This window comes from Plecotus auritus (assembly GCF_963455305.1).
Source record: "Plecotus auritus genome assembly, chromosome: 8".
NCBI lineage: Eukaryota > Metazoa > Chordata > Mammalia > Chiroptera > Vespertilionidae > Plecotus > Plecotus auritus.
In genome coordinates, this window is record NC_137782.1 from 112,481,725 (window position 1) to 112,509,029 (window position 27,305).

The window sequence follows — 27,305 nt, forward strand, 5'->3', positions numbered from 1 at the left end:
GGCTAATTTGCATATTACCCCTCTCCCTCTCTCTCTCTCTCTCTCTTTCTCTCTCTCTCTCTCTATATATATATATATATATATATATGTATATATGTATATATGTATATATATATATATTGTAGAAAGCACCCTGAAATGTTACTCTCCTGAGCAGTCTTCTAAAAAGAATGATAAAAATAAATCTTGAGTTCCTCTGTTCTGTATACTTGCTTTCATATGTTTAGAAAATATATAGCTTTTTCTTTTTTATTTGTATTTTTTAAGTGAAGCAGATCAAGTCTTTTCTTGGTTGTTAAAGCTAGATAGATACTCTGTTTTTTAAAAAATTCTTGTTCACTATCTATACTAAAAGGAAAGGGATATGTTTCTACATAGTAGTTGCAGATTAAAACATTGATAGTTCAGTTTAACTCAAGTAATTAATCTAGTGACTAACCTCACCTCACCTTAATGCTAGAAACGTCCAATGACTAAGAAGTGTATGTGTCTGAACTGAGTTCTCTCCAAGTGCTTTTTCCTCTTTCCTGCTGCTTCCCGGCACTCCTGCCCCAATTCTCCTCTACAGCCATCATCTTTCATTTCAGCTGATTGGTATGAAGTATTACTCTGATATTGATTCAGAATATACTTAAGTCCTCTAGTTTGTGTTCATTCAGTCCAATTCAATTATTGTTTTTATTGGGCCATCTTAGATTTAAAATTGGGTTGCATGGATGTGATATAATATAGGCCTTTGAAAATGAAATGGTTTGGCAAAGCTTGTTTTATATAACATGACCATGATAAGCAGTATGTTATTTTTCAGGTCATTAAATATTTATAACTTGAATATTAATGTTCAGGTATTCTTGGTTTGTATTTTCACAGATTATAAGAGAAAATAGTATCTCTCTCAGTGAAATTGAATTGCCTTGCTCAGAGGATTTGAATTTGGAAACTTTGTCGTAAGTTATGAAATGAGGAATAGAAATGAGCTACCCTAGCATCTGTCAGATAAATAATAGAAATGCACTCTGTAAGAGCAGTAATGCCCTTGACTTTTGAGTATTTCTGAATTTCTTTGTTTCTAACCATTGCTGATCAGATGTTCAGAAAGATCAATTTTTTGTTTGTTTACTTTTGTTTAGGTTTCTGAAATACAGTGCTCTTGCCCTCAAAAACCAATATTGGAGATTTAACTTGTACACACTGCTTTTTTTATCCTTTCCAATAAAATAATGGCAGTGTTTTTAAAAATTATCTTCTTTTGCTGTATGTGAAACATATACAGGCAAGAGCGTATTTTATTAGTAAGGGCCACCTGGTGTTTCTGCTGAAGAAAAGGGCATAGGAACCTGCTGATTTAGTAGAGGCACAATTGAGCATCCCCAGAAGAACAGAAACAGAAATAATTACTATTTTACCCCAAGATAATACTAATAATGAATATTAAGGCAGAAATTGACAGTAGTAAATTTCTTGTAATCTGTCTCTAGGCAAGCACATGTCTACATAATTGCAGGAGCCTGTTTGTCCCTGGGTTTTCGATTTGCTGGCTCAGAAAACTTATCAGCATTTAACTGTTTGGTAAGAAGTATCCTAGTTTATTCTGTTCTGTTTTCTTTTTTCACAAAGCCTCAATATGCTTCCTCTTAACTTTAAATTTTTTCTTTTGTTTTTTCAGCATAAATTTGCAAAAGATTTTATGACTTATTTGTCTGCACCTAATGCTTCTGTGGTAAGTTTTTTTTCATGATGAGTCTCCTTGGGAATAAAATTAAACTCGAAGGAAATTCACCAATAATTCAGTTACTTAATATGTTGATAATTTCTGCAGTTTGCTTGAATTTAGAATGGGAGATTTGAAGTTTGGTTTATCTTTGCATTTTTATTCTGGGATACTTAGATGAGAATATGATAATCCTAGAAGGATGCACAGGTCTCTAATTCTTGTGACAAGAGGAAAATAAGAAAAACTTTTTGTCCCCCATTCTGTCTCAGTACTTGAATATTGATAATTGCCTTTAAAAATTAGTATTTAGTAAACCTGCAATTGTTTTTATACATTGCTGCTTTATGACAGGAACACTGCAAGATTTTTTTTTCTTGCTAAAAACCACACAGATTTATGCAACATTATTTATAATATGAGAAAATTAGAAACATCAAAAAGTCTAAAAGTGGTTAAGTAAATTTGATTATATCTGTACATTGCTTCACAATGGAGCTATCAAAACCATGTTCTAGAAGAATTTGTTGTGAGTTTTCTTATAATAGATTAAAAAAGGTTAAAAATATTGTGTGTGGAATGTCTCAATTTGAAAAAAATATGTATATAAAAATATAGGAAAAGATCTGGAGAAAAAGAAAGGCAAAGTGTTTACAGCAGTTCTCTTTGGGTGTTACTATTCCAAGTGATTATTATTACCTTTCTGATATTTTATTACCTGAGTGTTCTATATTGAACTTAAATTTCATCAGAGAAAATACTTGTTTTTATAGTTTTTTAAAAAGTCATAAACATTTTTTTTTGATAATGAAGAAATGTAACATGATAGTTGATAATAAAGAAATGTAACAGTCTTCTTTTCATATTTCCAGACAGGTCCTTACAACCTGGAAACATGCCTGAGTGTGGTGCTGCTGTCTCTGGCCATGGTTATGGCTGGCTCGGGGAACCTAAAGGTTTTGCAGCTTTGTCGTTTCTTGCACATGAAAACAGGTGGTGAAATGAACTATGGTTTCCACTTAGCCCATCATATGGCCCTTGGAATTCTATTTCTAGGAGGAGGAAGGTAAATGAATATATATTTCTTCAATGAAGATCTTATGAACAACATCTATAAGAGTGACTTACTTTGAATTTGAAAGTGAAAATTTTTTATTCTGATTAGCTGTTAGCTTATCTGGAGGCATTAGTACACTTTAAAAGGGCTTTTTATTGGTTTGACCATTAACTTATACCCTAATACTTAGTAACCATCCTCTCTCTAACATAGTTAGCATCACTGCATTTCTCAGAAGAGTATGAACTTAGCATTTCATTGCTAATCCTCATGTTCCCCACTGTTTAAGGATTTTACCCTTTTACTAAAGTGCTTTCTTGTAAAGGTCGTGAACACGATAGCCAGTAGATTCTATGGGATTTTCTTAGTTTTTACCTTCTCACTCTTTTTTCATTATCTGTCATTCCTGACCACCTTATCCTCTTAAAAGACTTTCCTGGCTTTTAATGATCTCTATTGAATAAAAATAAGCATACAAAAAATTATACAAATCATAGGAGCACAGCTTAATGAACTATTTGCAATAGTACCATATAGATCAAGATATAGCTCAAATCACCTGTTTTCACTCCAGCCATGCCCCTCCTAATGACTGGTACTTTACTTCTGCCCATAGATATCCACTAATTAGTTTTAGATTGGTTTCACCAGTTTTTAAAATTCAAATAGAATCATACACTATGTATCTTTTTGTAACTTTTGCTTAATATTATGTTTGTGAGATATATCCATGTTGCATGTTGCATATTGGTCATGTTTCAATACTGTTGAATTCCTGTATGATAAGAATCAGTTGTCAGAGTTACTGATTTACTCTGCTGTTGGTGGACATAATTGTGTTATTTCTAGTGTGGGGCTACTATGAATAATACTGTTATGACTATTCTAATACATGTCTTTGATTTGTTGTATATAAATCTATGAGTGGAATTGGGTCATAGGGTGTATAGGTATGATTAATTTCTGTAGACAGTGACTTCAGTGCTCCCAAGTGTTCATACCATGTCACATGTTCATCGGCACCTATGATGTTCTAGTTGCTCCCCATTCTTGTCAACACTTGTTAGTCACCCTAATTTTAGCCTTCTGGTAGTAGTATCTCATTGTGGTTTTAATTTCCTTTTCCCTGAAATGATAATGACCAGCTAGAAATCTCCTTGTGTAATGTTCAAATCTCTTGCTACTTATTTTCATATTGGTTTATTTGTTTTTCAAATTTTATTTGTGGTAAAATAACATAAAATTTGCCACCTTAAATATTTTTAAATATACAGTTCAGTTGCATTAAGTATATTCACATTTTCATCTTGCAAAACAAACTTACATACACTTTATACAACAACTCCTCTATTTCCTCTTACCCCAGCCCCATTCAACCTCTATTCTTCTTTCTGTTTCTTTTAATTTGTCTACTTCATATTGGTTTATCATTGTGATCCTGAGGCCTTTGTCAGTTTTGTATGTTGTCGTTATCTCCTCCTACTCTTTGGCTTGCCTTTTAACTCTCTTAATGATATCTTTTGATGAGCAGAATTATTATTTTATGATTTGTACTTTTTTGTCCTATTTGTCTTTCAGAAGTTTTTTAGTTTTTCTATTCATTAGGATTTAAAATCTACCTGGAACTGATTTTTCTGAATTCCCCCCAACCCCCAACTGATGGCCTAGTGTTATTGAGAAGTTTATCTTTTTTTCACTCTTCTGCAGAACCACCTTTGTTATAAGTGTTCGTTTATTTGTGTGCTGTTATATACGATTGGTCTATGTATCTAACTTGCACCAGTACCACACTGTCTTAATTATTGTAGTTTTGTAATAGTTCTTGATGTATGGTAGAGGAAACGCTCCAAACTGGGATTGCTTTCTCAATAGTTTATTTTTCTGTTCTTGGCGCTTTTCACTTCTGTATCAGTATTGGAATTTGTGATTTTCACACTAAGCTGATAAAATGTTGATCAGAATTGCACTGAGTCTCCGTGGGTTTTGGAAGGAATGGAAATCTGTTACAGTGTTGAGTCTTCCAGTCTGTGAATGTGATGCACCCCTGCATTTAGCTCTAGTGTGTGTGACCTTGGTTCACTGACATGCTTTCTAAAGTCACGTAGGTTTGCCCTAACCGGTTTGGCTCAGTGGATAGAGCGTCGGCCTGCTGACTGAAGGGTCCCAGGTTCGATTCTGGTCAAGAGCATGTACCTTGGTTGTGCGGGCACATCCCCAGTAGGGCATGTACAGGAGGCAGCTGATCGATGTTTCTAACTCTCTATCCCTCTCCCTTCCTCTCTGTAAAAATCAATAAAATATATTAAAAAAAATAAGGTCACGTAGGTTTATTTGTCCTCTTCTTTAAGACTGAACTAAACATTGGAACTCGCCTTTCCAGGGCATGGGAAGCAGAGATTGTCAGAAATGTTGCCTGCCCTTTTAACAGGCTTTGTACACTTGTTCTTTCTTTAATTGTATAGAATTAAGAATGGCTGTAGAAATATTAGTATAAAAATTCTTATTTTATGATTTTTGAAATACTATTTTCCTTTCAAAATAAGACCCTACATTAATTTTATTCTCTTACTCTATGCCATCTTTCATCATTCCCTACTGTACAACCCTACTTGGTCTTTCATGTTAAGTAGGTTTTCTCCCACTCTGCCTCTGCTCTTCTAGTGATTCCTGGTCGTTTCATGGTTATGTGTACTCTGTGACAACATTTATGCTTATAATACAGCTACACCCTTACATTCAATGTCAAAATTCCTGACATTAATAGCCAACATTTGGATTTTAGTTTTATTGTAAAATGGTAAAGAGAAAATGGCCTATTTTATGCACCTGTCAAATATTTTCTTAATTAAATTTTGAAATTTTTTCTTTCTAAATTCATTAAATATGTGTGTATGATAAATGCTAAGTTCTTACTTGATACCCTAATTTAAAGACAGGCAGGGAAAGTGGTTGGAGGATGTGTGTGTGTGTGTGTGTGTGTGTGTGTGTGTGTATTGAGTAGCTTCAACAGTGGTTTTATGTGATGTCTTGTTCCATCTTTATTTCAAAATATTTGTAAGAAAAACTCCAGAACTTTAGACTAACCTTCCTGTTTGCCATGCTGAATTTGAACAACATTAAAATAATTTGGAAGATTTTACTTTACTAAGAGTATGTGGCTTTTATGAAATAAGTTTGTTATCATTGATAACCAAAGTTCATTCATATTTTGAGAAATAGTTGTTTATACAATCATTGCAACTTTTTAATACTAACTTTTTCCTTTTTCACTTAGTTAAATATTCTAAGGAAATGCTCATGCTTTACAGAAAGAAATTTTAGATACCCAGTAAAAACCTTGTATATTTAAAAGTAATATTCATAATTTTAAAAACAGGTATTTATAAAACTGGAGAAGAAGGGGGTGTACTTTATGCATGACTTTTTAAATGTCCATAATCTCTAGGATTGCATTCATGGTCCACAGTATAATGCTATTTTAGGTTAAAGCTTTGCTTATTAGTTCAAATTTTGTAATTTAGCATTTGTGGGATATTGCTTGTGCTTTAAGCAATGCATGATCTTGAGGTGATTTGCTTACTTACTGAGAAGTGAAATGTTCACAGCATTGACATGTATTTTCAAGGCCTTGCCATCGGTATACCTTGCCACAATAAATACCCCAATTGCCTGGGTTTCAAGAATGCCATGAAAGTTTGACTGTATTATTAATTCTGTCTGTACTGCCTGAATTTATCTTCCAGGTACTCGCTGAGCACCTCAAACTCCTCCATCGCTGCTCTCCTCTGTGCCCTTTACCCACACTTCCCAGCTCACAGCACTGACAATCGGTGAGTCCAGTAATTCTGACCCACATGATCTCTCTGCAACTCTCTAAGGAGATAATTTGGTCCTGTTTTGGTTCCAAGGACTCATTTCCAAATTAGCTTTATTATGTTCTTGAACTTAGTTATCTTTCTGGCTATTTTTAAAAGTTTCTCTTACGAAGTATTAGGCCAGAAGAGAACTTTGGACATCTGATTATTGGTTGATCTTTCATGGTTCTCCAATACTAGAACTTCTCTAGACCCAGAAGTAGACTGACAAGGTTATCTTTAGGGAAAATTTGATCAAAAGATATAGCCAATAGGAGCTGAAAATGATACATTTTGTGCTATAATTAATTCCAAGAGAGAAATTTGTCCGATTTAGTGGCAATGTCTACATGAATACTTTTTTCTCTTTTACATGAATACCAAGAAGTTTTGTATAAATGACATGATAAGAATAAGAAAAGCAAAATGCAGCAAAAAATCAGTCAATTTAAAAGTGGTAGTGAGCAGTAAATCTTAAACACATAGGAGTAGTCTGACAATACAAACGCTTTGCCTTCAGAGCACAAGAAACCAATTTCTCTAGATATCAGGTACAGCATGGAGTAAGGGAGGGAAGGAGCTGCTTGCGTCCCAGTGACATCTGAGATGACCAGTGTGCTCAACTGAAGGCACCCCAGCCACCCAGGGATGAAGCCTCATTGTGGAACAAAGCCATCATTTTAAACTGCTTTGTAGCACATAGCAAAAAGTTCTTTTACAAAGTGGCCTGACATGAAGCCCACACTTTAATGATAGGTGGTGCATAAGAACATCATTGTTTAACTAGTGGCCGGGTGCATGAAATTCCTGCATGGGGGAGGGGGGTTTTCTCAGCCCAGCCTGCACCCTCTCCAATCGGACATCTCTCTCGCAATCTGGGACCACTGGCTCCTGACCACTCACCTGCCTGCCTGCCTGATCACTTCTAACTGTATCTGCCTGCCTGATCGCCCCTAACTGCCCTCCCCTACTGGCCTGATCTCGCTCCCAACGGCCCTCCCCTGCTGGCCTGATTTCGCCCCCAACTTCCTTCCCCTGCCAGCCTGGTTGCCCCCAACTGCCCTCCCCTGCCAGCCTGATCTCGCCTCCAACTGCCCTCCCTTGCTGGCCTGATCACCCCTAACTGCCCCTGCCTCGGTCCCTACCACCATGGCTTTATCTGGAAGGAAGTCAGACATCCGGAAGATGGCAGTTGACCTGGTCTAATTAGCATATTTCCCTTTTATTAGTATAGATAGATTATATAGGATATGATTGCTTAAATGGGGGGGGGGGGGAGCCTTTTTCATCAGGAGGAGATGCTCGTGGCAGACAAAAATACATAATCCCTATATCTGGACTGATAGCCAGCCATATGCACTATACTGCCAAACCGGTCATTAAAAAATTGAACTGCTTTCTTACACCTTACACTAAACACCTGTTGCCCTTAAGACCCCTCCTCAGCCCCCACCTTAGGTTCTACCTTCACAGTTCACCCAGATTAGGTTCTGGTTGGTCTGTTTCTATGTTAGTCAGCGTCAAAAGCTCTGCCTCCTAGGCAGCCATTGGCTCCTCACACTTCACTCAGATTTGGTTCTGATTGGTCAGTATCTATGCCAGTCAGTGTCAAAAGCTCTGCCTCCTAGGCAGCCATTGGCTCCTCACAGTTCACCCAGATTTGGTTTTGATTGATCGGTTTCTTTGCCAATCGGCATCTCTGGGCCTATCTCCGGGCCTGATCAGAGAGGTGGGGATCATAAACAGCCACTTCGGAGGCCCAGAGAGAAAGAGAGGCGCGGCTGCTGGCCAGGCCCAGAGAGAGAGATGCAAGGGCTGATCAACAGCTGCCATGGAGGATACAGATCAGACCCTGCTTTTTTCTCCAGGCCTCTCTCCAGGCCTGATCCGCAGCCCCCTCGGCAGTCAGTGCTGGGTTGCACTGACTGCAGGACTGACTTACGGTGTTCGGTCGAGCCTTCGGTCTTTTTGGATGTTACAGACCCTGGGTTTTTATATATTAGGATTACTATAATTTAGGAAAGACTTTTAAGTTATTATGGTCAGCTATTGGTGAGAGTATAGTGGAAAACCACACATATTACTGGTTATAGTATAAATTGATTTAGCTATTTAAAAAAAGCAATTTGGAGTTAAGCACTAAGAACCTTTATGTAACTGATAAATAGTAGTTTTTTTCTGGCCATGATTGATTTTATTTCAGATAAATTATTAGGGGTTGGTAGATCTTGGTGGGAAGGGGGAGGGTTATTGTTATAACTAAAATTTAAAATATAATGAGATTCCGTTTTATACTTTTTTTCTGGGATCTTGAAATATAAAAACCTTTTTGTGTGCTTAAATTCTAAGATATAAATTTTAAAGTTTCATTTTTTTTTTTAAACTCAGAAAGAAAAATATTGTCATAATGTCACCCATTATTTTTGGTGTAACATCTTGTAGGAGAGCTTTCCTATCTGGGGAAAGCTGGCACTCTTTCGTCCCTACGAGTGCTTAAGGAAAAAAATAAGAACTGAAAGTAAATACCTTGGGAGGTTGAAAAGGGATGCCTGTGTTGAGCAGCAAAGGATATTGGAGGACTGATTTTATAAATGATCAATTTATTACTACATATTTTCATGTTAGATAAATTTTACAACCCTATAAAACCTTATAACTGGAAACTCAAGTAAAGAGTTTGTTGATAAAGGATCAAATATCTATAATTTCTAAAAGAATTTCTCCATGACTTTTTAATTGGATTTCCTTATTTTCCTTCCGGATAACTGTCATTGGAAGAGAGCATGCTAGCGTCTTTCTGGTTCAGCTTGTTGGCCACAGCAGAGTGTAGAGCTCGAGTTGTTGTCACCTGTTGGTTACCCCCTGTCTGTTTTCTGTGAACAGGTATCACCTCCAGGCTCTGCGGCACCTGTATGTGCTGGCTGCAGAACCACGGCTGCTGGTGCCTGTGGATGTGGACACAAACACGCCCTGCTATGCCCTCTTAGAAGTTACCTATAAGGTAACACTTTCACCTGTCATTTATTTGTAATTTTACTACCACTCATTCATCTTTCCAGGTCAAAATATTTCCGAAGCATCCTTTAAAAAATGACAGTAATGAGTTGAACTCTCATAAAAACTGAAGCCTCCACAGTTCTCACACATCCTGCCAGCCAGGCTCATTTACAGTCTGTGAGTCTAAGATCTTAGAGATCAGCAGCTGCTCTTTCATCCTCAGAGCTTGTTTGAAAGTGTCCCTGTTAACTGTATGTGGCTGATGGTAGTGTTCTAAAAAATGAACCAAGTTGGAACTGTTCTAAGATTTGTTGGCAAAGTGTGTTAAAGCCCACAGTCTTGTATTTGGGCTGAGATGTGCCAACCGCAGGTACATGGTCCCAGCAGAGAAGACAACATGAGGCCTGTCAAGGGCAGATTGGCAGTATTGCCAGCGTTGGAGTGCAGCGCTCTATGTGATAAAAGTGATGTTGGACCCATAGTGAGTTGTAGGCTTGAGCCCTTTGAAATTTGAATATCAGAGGATTTTAATGCTATTTGAGGGAAGAAGTGTAGAGTGGAGATGTTTCTTCTTTGTAGCTCCCCTTAACTCATAGATTTTCAACCAGTGTGCCCAATAATTTTCAAAACATGCAATACCTGACTATTTAGTCAGGTGCACTGACCTCTTTTCCCTTAGATTGTCAAATTTAAAAATGACTACAGCCATTACAATAATAGCAGTCTGGAGTGAACGAATAAAAATTATACCTATCTTTTTTGTCAGATTGGCAAAAAAATGTATGTTTTGGTGTGCCATAGAATTTTAGTAAATAGTTTATGTGTGCTATGAGATGGAAATGGTTGAAAATTATTGCCCTAACTCCATAGTGAATGTGGCTCTTCTTTTGTATTTTTGAAGGGCACTCAGTGGTATGAGCAAACCAAAGAAGAACTGATGGCTCCCACCCTTCTTCCTGAGCTCCATCTTTTAAAGCAGGTAAGTTGGATATGATTTAGGGAGATCTATCCAAGGAATAAAGTCAACCAGAGCAGCATAGCATAATAGATAGCTAAACAAAATCCTTTGCTTTCTCTGTGATTTTCTTTCCAAATGAGTAGGTTTAATTTCAGGTGGTACAGAATCGGGATAGAAGACTGAAGAACACATTTTGGCAGGATTCTGGGCTGGGTTTACTCTAACCTCACAGTTAAGGTTGAAATGGCAGAGTGAGAAGAACTAAAGAGCCACTGCATGATTATTATTTAATAGAGGCCCAATGAAGGAAGATTCGTCCAAGAATGGGCCTTATTTCCCCTGGCTGCCGGCACTACCTTTGCTCCAGCCTGGAGCTGCCTTTCTGCCTTCGCTCCATCCGGAGCCGCCTTTCCACCTTCCCACGCTGCCCAGAGGCCTGGAGCGGCTAGGGCGGTGCAGAATGCCTGCGTCCTGCCCCCAGACGCTCAGCGCCTGTGTATGCAAATTAACCTTCCATCTTTGTTGGGTTAATTTGCATACTCCTGATTGGCTGGTAGGCGTTGCATCTTTCTCTTTTATTAGTGTAGATTACAAAAGTTTATTCTTAAATGTACTACAGGCTCCAGAGAGCACTTCATTCTAGCTATAGGTGGCAAAAGATGTTATGACAATGAATCCAGATGTTAAAACAAATGGAGTTAAGGATCACCACTGCCCTAGGCATAAAGAGCAGCTCTTTTTTGCTAGATTTCTTTTAAAAAAAAAAATGTTCTTATTAACTTTTTAGGGAGAGAAAGAAACATCTGTGTGAAAGAGAAACATTGATCAGTTGCTTCCTGAACCCTGACTGGGGTTTGAATCAGCAACCTGGGTATGTGCCCTGGCCAGGAATAGAACTGGCAACCTTTTGGTGCATAGGATGGTGCTCAACCAACTGAGCCACACCAGGGTTTGCCAGATTTTTTAATTCTACCTGTAGCCAGGGGACCTTTCCCACAGCCTTTGATTTTTAGCTCCTTGAGTTTCTTCACCTTTTTTTGCTTCTGCTTGAATGCCTTGCCATCCTCATCCATCTCCTTGGCCTGCTTCTTGCCGCCTTCATAGCCAGACATGGTGCCTACTACCCCTTTCCTGCTTTCTGCAGGAAATAGAAAAGCAGTCCCAGGAGGTGTCATGGGGAGTTGGAAGGTCTTTGCTGGTAGGTTAGATGGCCTCAGAACATGACTCACATGCACCTTTGGAAATGGAGTTTGTTAACCTTTCAACATCTCTCTCCAGTCCAGTTATTCTTATTTCTTCTGTGAAGCATGGGTTTCATTTTGTCAGACTAGCACATTTTCAGCATTGTTTTGACTGTTTTTATATTTGTCTTGGCAGATTAAAGTTAAAGGTCCACGATACTGGGAACTGCTCATAGATTTAAGCAAGGGAACGCAGCACTTAAAGTAAGTATATTCAATTTCTGACATATCTGTAAAGTGAATAGAAGCATATAGGAAGACATAAATTACAGATGATTATCTAGAATGGTTCTTGTCATCCTTCGATCTCACCTAGAACAATATCTTTGAAACATTTATGTTAGAAAGTGAAAATTTTAATTTAGAAATAAAACCTTAAATGTTTATGTTTATTCATTGAGAAACTTTAAGTGACTTAAGTTGAGGCAGTAATGGAACTGTAGTTGGAGCAATAATGAACGATTTAGTTTAAGAAAATAAGGCTGATGTGTATGCCCACAAAGGGAGCTTGATAACAGTTGAGTTGATGTTTGTCAGATGACAGTTTCTATTGCATCTCTTTACCTTCTCTTGTTAGATTGTTGTCAGAAAATTAAGCTTATGATAGATTGGTTTTGAGTTGAAATCATATGTAAGTAATTCTTTAATGAATAGAGAATCCTATATAATAAAGAGGTAATATGCAAATTGACCATCACTCCCACACACAAGATGGCCACCCCCATGTGGACACAAGATGCCACCACAAGATGGCCGGCAGGGGAGGGCAGTTGTGGGTGATCAGGCCAGCAGGGTAAGGCAGTTGGGAGGGACCCGGCCTGCAAGGGACGGCAGTTGGGGGTGATTAGGCTGGCAGAGGAGGGCAGTTGGGGGCGACCAGGCCTGCAGGGGAGGGCAGTTGGGAGCAACCAGGCCTGCAGGGGAGGCCAGTTAGGGGTGACAGGGCTGGCAGGGGAGGGACGTTGGGAGGGACAAGGCTGGCAGGGGAGGGCAGTTTGGGGCAATTGAGCCGGCAGGGGAGGGCAGTTGTGGGTGACCAGGCCGACAGAGGAGGGCAGTTCGGGGTGGCCAGGCCTGCAGGGGATGGCAGTTGGGGGTGATCAGGCTGGCAGGCAGAAGCAGTTAGAGGCAATCAGGCAGGCATGCAGGTGAGCGGTTGGGAGACAACAGTCCTGGATTGTGAGAGGGCAGTTGAACATCCCTTGAGGGGTCCCACATTGGAGAGGGTGCAGACTGGGCTGAGGGACACACACCTCCCGCCCCCCGTGCACGAATTTCGTGCACCGGGCCTTTAGTGTTAATATAATAGTTTTATACCTATGGTGATATGTGAATTAAGTCTTTATATTTCCAGAAAATTTAACAAGCTTGCAGAAGTTTTTATAATTTGGTCTCATTTTCCATTTCCTCCTAACTTTCTGTACAATAGTTGTATTCTATATTGTTCTGTCTTTAGATTTGCAGTATTAATTTCTTTTTGCTGCACACCAGTCAGTAGTGATTTGGTACTTCTGTGTCCTACGCATAGGACTCAGGGATATAGAGAACATGAAGACGTGTCACATAAAATACTGCCTTTGAAATTCACTCATGAGTGGACAACTTATTTAACAAGTTCCATGAATTTAGACACCAAAGAAAAACAACTTTATTTTGGCTTTCTCATAGGGACTGATTTGATTTTAGACACAGTAAATAATCATATATCTTATTGGAAACTGGTAAAGATTTCATCTCATGGGAACATGGTGTTGGGAAACATGATGTTTCCGGCAAGAGCTGCCAGTAATACCTCATATTAAATTCATTCTTGTTTCCTTTCAGGTCAATCCTTTCCAAGGATGGGGTTTTATATGTTAAGCTTAGAGCAGGCCAGCTCTCCTACAAGGACGATCCAATGGGATGGCAGAGTCTGTTGGCCCAGACTGTTGCTAACAGGAACTCGGAAGCTCGGGCTTTCAAGGTAGTGTGGCTTGGTAAAAACTGAAGGAGAGGGAATAGTTCCACATTCCTCTAGCCCACCTGAAAACATACTTCTGTGATAGCATTGATGGTACGATTTAGATGGATCTGCTTCCTCTCATCACTGCAGATTGTAAAGAGTGAATGACCCCTCCGCTGCTTTAAGTGGCAACCAAGTAAAATATGGGCCACGCACAGGACTCTAAGGATAATTCACATCTAATGGCAAGGATAGTCACAATATATCTTAACACTATAGAATTATTTAGTTTAATAATTTCATTTATTAATCCTCCACTCTGTCAAGATTTACTTAATTCATGACAAAAATATAAAAATATTTTTGCAGGATCCACTTACTAGTAGTACCATTTTTAAACTTGTATTTGTTGCTTATATCTTGGTGAAGATAAAATGGTGACAGGTTTAGCCTTATTTTATTGGCTTCATCCCCCAAGTATCTGAATGCTAATACAGTAGTATTTGGAATGAATAAATAGTTAAAAGGTATATGAAGCAATCTCATTCCCATGGGGCCAGTACATATTTTGCTGAAGTCAAATAAGCTTCCACGCTAGAAATATGTTCCATGATTTACCATCAGAATTTCAGAATTTAACCCAGTTTTCAGGAATTCCATGAACAAATATGTTTTTACTAGATGCCCATTGCAGGAAGATTCTTGCAATAGGGCTTCCTGCGGCAGTTTGCTTCCTTCCCTTCTCCGCTGCCCCACCTGCTTCCCTTCCCTTCTCCGCCGCCCCACCTGCTTCCCTTCCCTTCTCCCTCGCCCTGCCTGCTTCCCTCCCTTCTCCTCCACCCTGCCTGCTTCCCTCCCTTCTCCCTCGCCCCGCCTACTTCCCTTCCTTCGCCGCCGCCCCGCTTGCTTGCTTCTCCACAGCTTCGCTCTCTTCTGCAGTGCTTGGCTTCCATCTACACTGTCTTCAGTCTTCGCTCTGTGACTGGATATGCAAATTAACCACCATCTTGGGTGGATTGATTTGCATACTCACTCCTGATTGGTTGGTGGGCGTGGCTTGTGGGCATAGCGGAAGTGTGGTCAATTTGCATGTTTCTCTTTTATTAGATAGGATGGGAGATACATTAGAAGCCGTGTAAACTAGTCAGGACCCCTAAGGATCGTTACATACAGCAAAAACATGGCACACAGACTAGCTCAGTGGCAGCAGAGGACTGAATATCGGTCTTTGTTTTTCTAAGTAAGGAGATAGCAGTTTATTTTAACAACTCATATTTCATATTTCATTTTAAGTCAGTTACCTATGGCTAAGTACAATAGTTCCATAGGTTTAAATAGATGTAGTTAACATCAGGGAATACTGTTTGGCAGTATTTGATAGGTTGTCTAAGAAATACCTTTGTAGAACTTTTAGACAAAGTTTAATTTATTAGCACTATTGCTTCTTATATTAATTAGAGCCCATCTCAAAGACCCTAATCCAGTTTGTAAAGAAAATAGGTACATTTAGACTTGCGTTTGAATGGGAAAGTATATGACAATTAAAAGACATCTCAATTTTCTGCCTGCTGGGAGTCCAGAAGTAAAATATAAACCTTAGTGGAAAATGATAAAATGGTAATATACATTCATATTCCATTTTCAATCTTGAACCTTGGGAGATATTCCTTTCTTTTTCCCTTTTAATTTTTTTTATGTTGGAAACTACACATAACATAAAATTTACTGTTAACCTTCTTTAAGTGTGCAGGTCAGTGGTATAAGTACATTCATATTGTATAGTCATCACTTCCATGTCTCTAGAACTCTTTTCATCTTTCAAAATGAAAACGTCTCCATTAAAGAATAATTCCCCACTTTCCACCCCATCCCCAGCCCTTGGTAACCTCTATTCTACTTTCTGTCTCTATGATTTTGAAGACTTACTATCTCATGTAAGTGGAATGATGTATCTAGTATTTTTCTTTCTGCAAGTGGCTTGAGTGGCATTTTTCCCCCATACCTTTTCAGTAACAATCTAGTTTGCTTTTTAGTTAGTCAATGAATGAGGTGAAAGCCTTTTTTTGGGGTGAGTTGTGTAAGAAAGACCTGTTTATTATTGGCCTTTTGATTTCTTATAACTCCTGAGAACAGGTTGATGAAGCTCTAGCAAGTTTGTACAACCTTGGGTTTTGTGGTATCATTGAAGAAAATGAGGTAGATTTCTTAAAACTGCATACGTTACCATTTGAAGCATAAAGGACATAATCCTTTGATCTTACTTATATTTCTTGTTGTTTGTTTAATTTTTAGCCTGAAACGATTTCAGCATTCACTTCTGATCCAGCACTTCTGTCATTTGCTGAGTATTTTTGCAAACCCACTGTGAACATGGGTCAGGTATGCATTACATGATTTGCTTAGCTTCAAGACTAGAATTTGTTATTATGTCTACCTATGGATGCCACCAAGAAAATCTATAGTACCCTTATCAATCTTTGACATTGATGACATGCCTCAGGCACTTTAGATGATTTTTGCTTGGCAAATAATAGATTTTTACATAGTCTAAAACTATAAAATTTAGTAATTTTCTACCTTGATAGAAGAAGCAATTTAAAATTTCTAAGACACTAATTTTAATAGGTGATATAACATCCTTATGTCCATTTTTATATTGATATATGTTTTCAGTGTTTACAAGCCTTCTCTTATATTTATGTAATTTTATTTCTTGTGTATTTTATAACCCTTCTTTCTGTTGGCCATAAAACATCTCTTCAGGATTCACAGGTTGTCCAGATCACTGATTTATTCAATCATTGCAGATGACAAAGACTGGATGTAGAATTAGATGATCTGGGATTGATGGCCAATTGCCAATCAGAGTGTGTGTGGCCTTAAAAGAATTTTTGACCTCTCCAAGAGGCAGTTACCTCATTTTTAAAAGTGGGATTATAAGAGAACCTACCTCACATTCTTGTTTAGAGGATAAAGTGGAATAACCTGTACCCTCTGATTTATTGAATCTTTACTGTATATAGGCATACATTGGAGATTTTGTGGGTTGGGTTCCAGACCACCGTGATGACACAGGTGCTGTGGTGACTTGGGTCTCAAGGTTATGCAGGTCATCATATCTTTGCTGGAGGAGGGTCTTGTGTTCAGTTCATAAAAAAGTACACCACCTGTGAAGTGCAGTAAAGCAAAGTGCAGTAAAATGAGGGATGCCTGTATTAGACACTCTGCTCAGTACTTCATGTAATTTTCTCATTTAATTCTCACCCTGAGGGTAGGTACTTTATCATTCGGGGTTTACAGATGAGGAAACTGCCACTTAGAGATGTCACATGCCCAGGATCACAGCTAGTAAAGACTGGGTACTGCACCAAAGGCCACAGGACTCTGATGCAGGCTCGTATGTGCCCTTAACCTCAGCTGGATGTGACATAGCTGCCTCCCCCAGACTTGTTCTGCTTTGTGTTTCTACTACATCTTTGGGTGCCTGGTTCCCTTTTGGATCCTGCCTTTGTCAGCACAACCCAAGGATTGATTCACTTCTCTCCTTCATAGCACTTACATCCTTAACTGTCCCTTGGGACTTAATTTTGGTTGTATTTTATTGATGTTTAATGTTGCTTGTGCTGTGATTTTATAAAGAGCCAGCTGTTTACCCTTTTTTGTCATTCACTGCAGAGCTTAAGAATGGACCATGTAGCCTGGCCAGTGTGGGTCAGTGGTTGAGCATTGACCCTATGAACCAGGAGGTCACAGTTCAATTCCCTGTTAGGGCATTTGCCCAGGTTGCAGGCTCAATTCCTGGTCGGGGGTGTGCAGGAGGTAGCCAATCAATGATTCTCTCTCATTATTGATGTTTCTATCTATCTCTTCCTCTCCCTTCCTCTCTGAAATCAATAAAAATATATTTTAAAAAAAGAATGGGCCATTTAGTTGGTATACAGTTGTTTTTTATTTGATTCTGGAATGTACATTGATGTGCTACAAACAGCTACTAATTTTTCACAGAAGCAGGAACTTCTGGATCTGTTTTCTTCAGTACTCTACGAGTGTGTTACTCAGGAGACCCCGGAGATGCTGCCTGCATACATAGCAATGGATCAGGTGTGGTTCAGAAACCTATTTCACTTCTAATGAGACTTATTCTGAACGGGGGGAAAAGGTTCCCAGTGTTCATCTTTTTACTTCTCTGCATTTAGAAATTCAGAAAATGAAGCTTTATCAAAGTTGAAAGCTCTATGCTTATCAAAAAAGCTCAGCATTTTTTATGACAGCAGTGCCCTCTATGGGCTTTCTTACTCCAGGGTTTCCATTCACCTCCTGTGTGGCCTCTAGCCTCCCTCTTGAGAGCCTCTCCGTGGAGGAGACTGTGCAAGTGAGCAGTGAGTGAACAGACTGTGCCTGCTGCTGGCAGTTGTGTGCCTACCTGTGAGGTGAAGCTAGCAAGAGGTTACAGGACCAGTTTGTAGTTTAGGGAGTTGAAATTCATTTCTAATTTGTGTGTGTCTGTGTGTGTGTGTGTGTGTGTGTGTGTGTGTTACTGCTGTTTTAAAAGGGGCAGTGCAGGAAATGATGCTTGACAGCTTTCCGAAAGGATCTTAGCAATTGATTCACTCTGGGTTATTAGTAACACATAAGGCTTTTTCGTAGTATATCTTTCAGGCTCAAATTTGCAGTTAAGCTAAGCCAGTAGTTTTCTAACTTGGCTAAAATTTATCTGGGAAATATTAAAAATACAGGTCCTCAAAGCCCATTTTATAGCTACTGGGTCAGCTATAAAGGGCTCTTCAGGTGAATATGAGACAGTGAGTTCACAGATAAGCATTTGGGACTCAGTGGCTAAAGCCAAAGTAAATCATCTAATGGCATAATTCTCCCTACTGAAAAGCGGAGTGGGAAATACATTTAGGCAGGGACAATCTCCCAGATGTGAAAATTGCACCATACTGAGTAATAATGCTAACTAAAAGGCAATGTCCAATATAATCACTTAGGCCCAGAATGCCTCAGTGCCTGGTCTCCAACAATATTGAGGAAGTGTCATTGTGGAAGTGCACACTGGTGCTGGTTGCCATTGTGGCTAGGATGTGCTTTCCTTAGGCTCTGAACCTTCCTTGTTGCTGTCTCGGAGAGGTCTATGGGGGAAATGTCCTGTATGGCTGCCACCATGGTGGCTTTGCAGATGGGTCCTAAGATCAGTATTATCAGAACTGCTGCTTTTGCCTTCTGATCCTGGGATCCCTGGCCTGACCCCAGTCATGCCATGATACCCACCGGGGTTCCCAGTGGTGACTGGCTATGGACCTGTTGGGGTTTCATTTTTTTTCAGAGCCATTGAGCCAAGAGTGACCTCATTTTCCCTGTGGCTTTTACCTAAGAGCTTTTCCTTTTCTCTCCTCAAGGCTATAAGAAGACTGGGGAGAAGAGAAATGTCTGAGACATCTGAACTTTGGCAAATAAAGTTGGTGTTGGAGTTTTTCAGCTCTAGAAGCCATCAGGAGCGGCTGCAGACCCACCCAAAGCGAGGGCTCTTCATGAACTCTGAGTTCCTGCCCGTCGTGAAATGCTCTATTGATAACACCCTGGACCAGTGGCTGCAAGGTAATAAGAGCTTGTGCCCGTTGTGCTTCTTAGATGACACTGGGACTCGGCTTGTCTGTTCTAACATGTTCTCATTGGAAAGCAAGATGAATCTGAGGAGAAGCCAGAATGCCTGTGGATTTAATGTTTCCAGTTAATGAAGTAGACTGATTACCTGCTCCAGCCTTCAGCTTCTTTAAAAATGTATTTAACCCTGTTTTGTAAACCCTGGAGAGAACATACATAGCATTTTAAATAGCACTTGACACTTAAGAACCTTTTCTAGCGTCAGATCATGTTTTCTTTCTGGCTTCTGGCTTCTGTTTCTGAGTGGTGTTGCCTCCCTGAGGCCAGCAGCTGTCTTCTTCCCTCTTCTCTACCCCCTAAACCCCCAGACCCCACCCCACTGTACACTGAAAATTTGGTGTGTGCATGTTGAGCAAATGCTTGTTTTACCAACTCTTGAGTCCATGAGAACCTGGGACATCATGTAACAGTGGCCTTCTATCCGTGGACGTACTGACTTGTGCTTGAAAGAAAATTGTGACATTACTCATAACAGTGTCAAAGTGAGTCTGCCTCCCCTGAGACAAATGACGGAGCCTTTTGATTTATGAAAAGCTGTCTGTGTGCGACATATAGCTGAGATTGGTTTTTAGTAGTTAACTCTTTGATTTTAGTCCTTTCTGTTCATTCAGATGCTTCTGATACATTTCTGACAGCAATCTGCTTTGGGTAAATACTAACCCTAGTAACATTAGTGGTAACATTCTTGATTCTTTAATGTACTAGCGATCAAGAACCTAAGAGTTTGACTATAATTAAGAACTATCTACCTAGGCCAACTGGTGTGGCTCAGTGGTTGAGTGTTGACCTATGAATCAGGAGGTCATGGTTTGATTCCTGGTCAGGGCATATGCCTATGTTGTTGGGCGTGCAGGAGGCAGCTGATCAATGATTCTCTCTCATCATTGATGTTTGTATTTCTCTCTCTCCCTTGCTTCCTCTCTGAAATCAATAAAAAATATATTAAAAAACAAAGAAAAGCTATCTACCTATAATAAAATACTATGAAATAAATTTCTGGAAAAAATTAAATTATAAACCAGATTTGGGAAACAGCAATTTCAAACTCCCAGTGCTTACATTTAACACTTGAACCCTATCATTTCCTGTTGTCATTTGAAAGATCACACAGCTTAAAACTTTTTTTAAATGTATTTTTTCTTTGGGGAAAAACACAAGTTATTTTACAGGCTTTCTTGTTTTGTTTCTATTTAGCATTTGATCATGTACTGTAGACCTTTGCTATTGTTAAGAAGTATATCCTTAAATCTCTGATTTGCAAATCAAAATGACAATGAGGTACCATCTCACACCTGTCAGAATGGATATCATCAACAAATCAACAAATGACATGTGCTGGAGAGGATCTGGAGAAAAAGGAACCCTCTTGCACTGCTGGTGGGAGTGCAGACAGGTGCAGCCACTGTGGAATTTCCTCAAAAAACTAAAAATGGAACTTCCATTTGACCCAGTGATCCCACTTTTAGGACTATATCCCAAGAAACTAGAAACACCAATCAGAAAGGATATAAGCACCCCTATGTTCAGAGCAGCACAATTTACAATAGCTAAGAATTGGAATCAGCTTAAGTGCCCATCAGCAAATGAGTGGATTAGGAAACTGTGGTACATCTACACAATGGAATACTACGCTGCTGTAAAAAAGAAGGAATTCCTACCATTTGCAACAGCATGGATGGAGCTGGAGAGCATTATGCTAAACAAAATAAGTCAGGTGGAACAAGATAAATATCACATGATCTCACTCATTTGTGGATTATAATGAGCAACATAAACTGATGAACAAAAACAGATTTAGAGACAGAGAAGCATCGATCAGATGCTCAAACCTCAGAGGGAAAATAGGGGAGGGTGGGGGTAAGGGGGAAAGATCAACCAAAGGACTTGTATGCATGCATATGAACATAAGCAATGGACGCAGACAGCAGGGGGTGAGGGTGAGGGCAGGACTGGGGGGGTGGTGGGGGGACAATGGGGGAATAAGGACACATTTGTAGTACCTTAATCAATAGAGAAAAAAAAAATCTCTATTGATTTGCAGATTTCATAGAACGAAATGAAACTTTGGCAGTGACTAGAGCATTCTCTAAAACAGTGCTGACCGGCCTTCTTCCTGTTGCTCTTTAGGACACTTGATGGTTCCATCATTGCTCTGAGCCTCCACCAAATTTGCTGCCTCAATTCCCAAACATCTGTATTTATTTTCTAGTGAGGAACCATCATTTTTTAAAACTCTTAAATCTATGATCTCCATTCTCAGAAGAACTAGTTGTTGGCTTTGGGATAGAGCATAATAAATTCAGTGAAGATGTAGAACTTTGTATGCATCATCATGGAAATGTCCTCATGTTTGTGCCTTACTTTTAAGGTCACTCACTAATAACCCAGATCACTCATCCATCCAAAAATGCATTGGATTTACCATATTGTCTAGATGCATATATGTCTCCTCAATTAGATTTTAAACTGAGCAAAATAAAATGGGTTTTAAGAACTTGGAGAAGTTTTATTAACTTTTTAATATCTTATTATGGAAAATTAAAACATAATACAAGTAAACAGAGTAGTTTCATAAGCCTGTCACCTGGCCTCAGCAGTCACCATCATTCTGCCATCCTCTGTCATCTATAACTGCACTCTTTGCCACATTCAGTTATTTTTCAAATTGTGCCATTTTTCTGTCCCCACCAGCAGTGGGCTGCAGTGCAGTTTTTGGCATTGTCAGTTGGTTTAATGTTAGGCAGCTGGTGAATATGTGGTGGTATCTCATTTAGTTTTAATTTGCATTTTCCTGGTAATTCATGGTGTTAACTATTTTCATGTGCTTTCTTTGTTACTCATACACCCTTTGTGAAGTGTCTGTTTAACCTCTACCCATTTTTAAATTGTCTATCTTTTGGTTATTGAGTTGCAGGAGAGTCTACAAATTCTGGCCACAAGTTCTTTGTGAGATGGTTTGCACATATGTTCTCCTACTTTTTGCCTATTCCTTTTTTTAGAGTGATTTTTGATGAACAGAAGTTTTAAGTTTTGATGAGATTTAATTTCTCAGTTTGTTATATGGTTATTACTTTGTGAATGCTGTCCAAGAAACCTTTCCTATTCCAGGTCATAAAAAAATTCTGAAGTTTTCTATTAAAAGCTTTGCAATTTTATCTTTTACTAGAGGCTGGTGAACGAATTGGTGCACCAGTGGGGTCCCTTGGCCTGGCCTGCGGGATTGGGCCTAAACCGGCTCTCTGACATCCCCCAAGGGGTCCAAGATTGTGAGAGGGCACAGGCCAGGCTGAGGGACCCCACTGGTGCACAATCAGGCTGGGGAGGGACCACAGGAAGGGTACAAGGTGTGTCCGGCCCATCTCGCTCAGTCCCGATCTGCTGGAACCCAGCAGCAAGCTTACCTACTGGTTGGAGCGTCTTCCCCCTGGTGGTCAGTGCACGTCATAGCAAGCAGTTGAGTGGCCTTAGCATATCATTAGCATATTACACTTTGATTGGTTGAACAGATGACTGGACACTTAGCATATTAGGCTTTTATTATATAGGATATTTAGGTATATGATTCATCTCAGATTAATCTTTTATGTGGTCTGAGGTATGAGTTGAAATATTTTTTTTAATTAATACAATGTCCAGTTGTTCCAGGACCATTTGTGGAAAAGACTTTTTTTTGTAATAAAATTGCTTTGACTGTTGAAAATCATTTGCTGAATAGTCATTGTGAATCTGTGTCTGTATCAGTGCTATACCATTGGTTGGTCAGTCTGTATGCCAGGACTATACTGTCCTAATTACTGCAGGTTCAGAGTAAAATATGAAATCTGATTATTGGGAGTCATCATGTTGAGAGGGAAATTTATAGCACGAAATGCTTACAATATGAAAGAGGAACAGTCTCAAGACACTAAGTTCCTACTTTAAGAAACTAGAAAACAAAAAGCAAAATAAACCTAAAGCAAGCTTTTCTTTTTCTACTTTCTTGAAGCAAGAACTTCGATTAGTGACTGTAACAGATCCATGCCTCAGGCTCAGCATTTTGCTCAGAGGAAGAACAGAATGGCTTATTTGAGCTTTGCCATAGGAATTAGGACATTTTTGTTTCCCAGAGCCTCCACCTAACGTGTTGTTCAGCATCTCACATCTTGGACTTGAATTGGAACTCTTGGATATTCCTCAGTCAGTTCCTGTGACAGAGAATGTCCTTCTCGTCACCCTGTCCCTGTCGGGAGAATGGGATTGCCTGGTGCCCAGACCACTAGTTCTGTAAGTGAGGTCCCTGGAGCCAGCAGTACCTGGGCACTTGTTACAAATGCAAGCTTTCTGGTCTCATTCAAGAAATTCTGCATGTGTTTTAATCAGCTCTCTGGGTTCAAGTTTAAGAACCTCTGGCTAAGACTAATCAGAATCCCGTCTTGGAGCTGAAGTCAAACCCTTCCAGTGCTACACAGTGGAGGGAAGCGTGGTAAGATGGGTGTTTGTGGAGACAGCCACAGTGTGCCACTGTACTTGTATAGCACACATCGCAATTTGCAGTTATGCATTTGTTTGTGTGATCACTCTGTTCCCACCAACTCTGCAGCGACAGTCCCTGCCTAATATATGGTAAATGCTCATTGAGTTCTTGATGAAAAAGAATAAAAAGAAGGCGTTCCCTCTGCCTGTCGGGTATGTAGTTTCATTTGTGTTTCTCTTACAGCTGGGGGTGATGTGTGTGTGCATGCCTATCTCAGTGGGCAGCCCTGGGAAGAGTCTCAGCTGAGCATGCTGGCCTGTTTCCTTGTCTACCACTCGGTACCAGCTCCGCGGCACCTGCCATCAGTAGGACTGGAAGGTACTGCAAACCTGAATCCCTCTTTTCAGTATGTTATCACTTAGGTTTTTAGTTTCTTCGTAGGAGACATTTCTAGTGAGTTATTTTCTCTAGGGGGGTTTTGTCTTCATTCATGGGTGGGTGTTACTTTTTAGAACCTTTTCTGACAAAAATGCTCTAAACTTCACACATGCATAAACTTTTGTATACATTCAGAAAAGGATGGGTTCTTCTTCACAAAGCCCAAACAACCTGTCAGTACCAGCAAATTAAATGTTCGTATTGTTTTTCTCTCTTGATTTTTTAAAGTTATTTTTAGTTTTTAAATTGTATTTAAATAATATATGTAATTTAAAAAGAATAGTTTCACATATAGTTAGTTGTAGGTCACTTTCTGAAGTACAGAATGGATAAATTTAAATGTTTACATTAAATTATGTTTTACAGTGCATTAGGGAAATGCATAATTAAACTTTGTGTTTGGGTAGTTGATTTTAAAGGAAGAATGCTAGCTTTAACCTGGCTGAGGCTGTTTCCTTGAAGAAGGATGTGGGCTGACTCTATTGAGAGGTGTGACCTTTCCCACCATTTGCATCTCTTTAGGGAGCACAAGCTTTGCGGAACTACTCTTCAAATTTAAACAGCTGAAAATGCCTGTGCGAGCTTTGCTAAGATTGGCTCCTCTGCTTCTTGGAAACCCACAGCCAATGGTTATGTGATTGCCTCTGGTGGAAAAACTGTCCTGCAATGTGACTTCTGCACAAAAACATGACCAAACAACACAGCTAAAGAAACATTTGTAAGTTTTATAATATAATCAGGGGAAATGAGCTGCACAAACCTCAATGTATTTTAAAATCTGAGTGTTTTAAATATTCTAGACTATTGCTGTCAGCATTAACACATGATCTATACAAGTGAGTTAGAATTTACTTTTTTAAATAAAGTTTTTTGGTTTGTTTTCAGAACTCTTGATGATTTCATTTGGGGTTCCAGAGATAGAGCAGTGGAGTCTGGGCTGGACATTGATTTCTAAAGTCCTTCATCTATGGTGATTCAAGTGAAGTGACTTTATGCTCAAAAATGCAGTTTTTAAAGAAGCTTTTAAAATTTTCTACATCAACATAAGTCCTTCAGCATTTTCTAAGATGGCACAGTTGTCCTGTTTTAGTTTGTACCAGAAAGTGTGATTGATCATCTAAATGGGAGATTTATATCCTAAGGAAGAATTACCCAATGTGAAGCCTGTTCTAGATAGAGAAAATATGAAATTTCCACTATAGATATGGCTTCAGAAATTGTCCGTTTCCATCCAAGATGTAGAGAATATTCATCTGTATCTGGGGTCTCTGGACTAGAAGATGAAAGATACTCATGGAGGTGTTTTCAGTACAGACGCAGCCAGCTCCTGCCATCTCCATTGTGACTTGTGCGCTGTGCTTCCTGAGGCTACTGGGACCGTAAACTGGTAGAAGCTGTACTCACATCACATGTCCACTTCCTGAACTGTGGTGTTTAGCTTTAAAAGTGAAAATTAGAGCAGATGGAAACATTTCCGTGGAAATTTTTGGCAACACCCCTGTGGCCTTTGCTCTTGTAGCGTGTGCTGCCATTCTCCAGACGTGCATCTAGAGGCAGCGGTTTGATTCCCTCGACGCTCAGGGTTCCATCTGCTCTCCTGCCCCAGTGACCGCTCCTGCGTGGGAGGTGTGGGCGAGATGCAGCTGGACCCAAAGGCGAAATGTGCTTCCCTTCACTCTTAGTTTTTCTTCTTTACCTAAAAAGGGATAAAATGGTAGATTATAGAAATTCCATTTCAATCTAGATTTAAAGAACTCAGTATCTTGACTACTGTTGCTTTGCCTTCACTCTCAATTGTTTATAATTTGTATGCTTTTCTCTGATTGAAGAATGACTTGAGAGATAGTGACTTGCACACATATGAACTCTTATGTATGAGGGAAAATGGTCATTACAATGTTGTCAACAAAAGCAAAAATAGGGCTTTATACAAGAGCAGAGCAGAAGATTGCACAGTCTGGAGACAGCCCTGTCTCTGTAGTTGGGCTTCGTGATTAGTTGGCAGGAAGCAAAAAGGATATTCTGGGCAGCGTGCTCTTGGGCAGGCACACCAGGGTCATCAGAATCAATTTCAGCTACTTAATGGGTTCTTAAAAAATCTTGAGTGTAGCTCTCACCATCCCAGCCTTCTCAGAGCCATGGCAATGGAAGAGCTGGGAAACACCCCCACTCTCAAGGGCTTTGGCCCAGAAGTCACCACGTCACTTCCAGTTATAGTCTGTTGGCAGAAAGTAGGCATGCTGCTCCACCTCATGTGCCTACTCCTCCACTTGTCGTCAGAGGGGAGGGGGATCAGACACTAGCCGGTGCCAGGTCACCGTATGGCTCCTAACTAGCTCCCACATCCATCTTTGCTACTCACAGGTAGAAATGCACACACTTGCCTTTGTAGTCGGACATAACTAAAGACGCAGTACAGTTACACACACACCTCAGACTATTGTTTTCCAATGGATGCTGACATCTGTTTAAGGCTTGAACTTGCGGCAATTCTGAGGCATAGAGGCCAGGCCTTAGCAGGAGACATTGGGTTCGGCCCCCAGAACTTTCCTCTGTGCTACTTGAATAGGCCACTTTCTTACCCTTCGTGTAGAAACCCATGTCTTCATAGCTTTTGGTGAGGGGCATGTCCCAGCTCCTATGTCTGTCAAACCTACACACAAATGAACAAATCAAGCTGTAGTGACCCCTAGGTCATCTTGAACCCTGGGCTCGATCCTCAGTCCCCACCCACCCTACCTGCTGTCTTTCCTAGTCTCTGAAGGACTTGGAACCTGAATTGTGTCAAGATCACAATTTCTACTTTGTTTTGAGGCATCTTCTCTGTGTCGCCACCTCTCCCCTTATTATTTTAGCACCTCTGAATGATTTAAGGATAATCTCTTGCAAACCACATCGAGTTGGGTTTTGCTTGTGAGTCTGTCTAAAAATCTTCTAGTAGCAACTTTAAATTTATCAATACAAATAGTGTGATCAATCTCAGTTATGTC

The 27,305-nt window shown here is 39.6% G+C and overlaps 1 protein-coding gene across 2 annotated transcripts in view; it reads left to right on the forward strand.

The window, feature by feature from the left end:
• The window catches only part of ANAPC1 (anaphase promoting complex subunit 1), a 113,346-nt gene extending 88,146 nt beyond the window's left edge, over positions 1-25,200 (forward strand). The window contains exons 35-48 of one of the 2 annotated variants that reach the window (XM_080685835.1): positions 871-947; positions 1,479-1,569; positions 1,667-1,720; positions 2,584-2,777; positions 6,512-6,598; positions 9,506-9,623; positions 10,521-10,598; positions 11,955-12,022; positions 13,643-13,781; positions 16,053-16,139; positions 17,766-17,861; positions 19,160-19,358; positions 24,121-24,255; positions 24,838-25,200. In XM_080685835.1, the coding sequence (XP_080541961.1) occupies positions 871-947; positions 1,479-1,569; positions 1,667-1,720; positions 2,584-2,777; positions 6,512-6,598; positions 9,506-9,623; positions 10,521-10,598; positions 11,955-12,022; positions 13,643-13,781; positions 16,053-16,139; positions 17,766-17,861; positions 19,160-19,358; positions 24,121-24,255; positions 24,838-24,953 (1,539 nt within the window). In that variant the 3' untranslated portion in view covers positions 24,954-25,200. The remainder of the gene's footprint in view (positions 1-870; positions 948-1,478; positions 1,570-1,666; positions 1,721-2,583; positions 2,778-6,511; positions 6,599-9,505; positions 9,624-10,520; positions 10,599-11,954; positions 12,023-13,642; positions 13,782-16,052; positions 16,140-17,765; positions 17,862-19,159; positions 19,359-24,120; positions 24,256-24,837) is intronic. The other variant, XM_080685836.1, reaches the window with a different exon arrangement.
• The last annotated feature ends 2,105 nt before the right edge of the window (positions 25,201-27,305 follow it).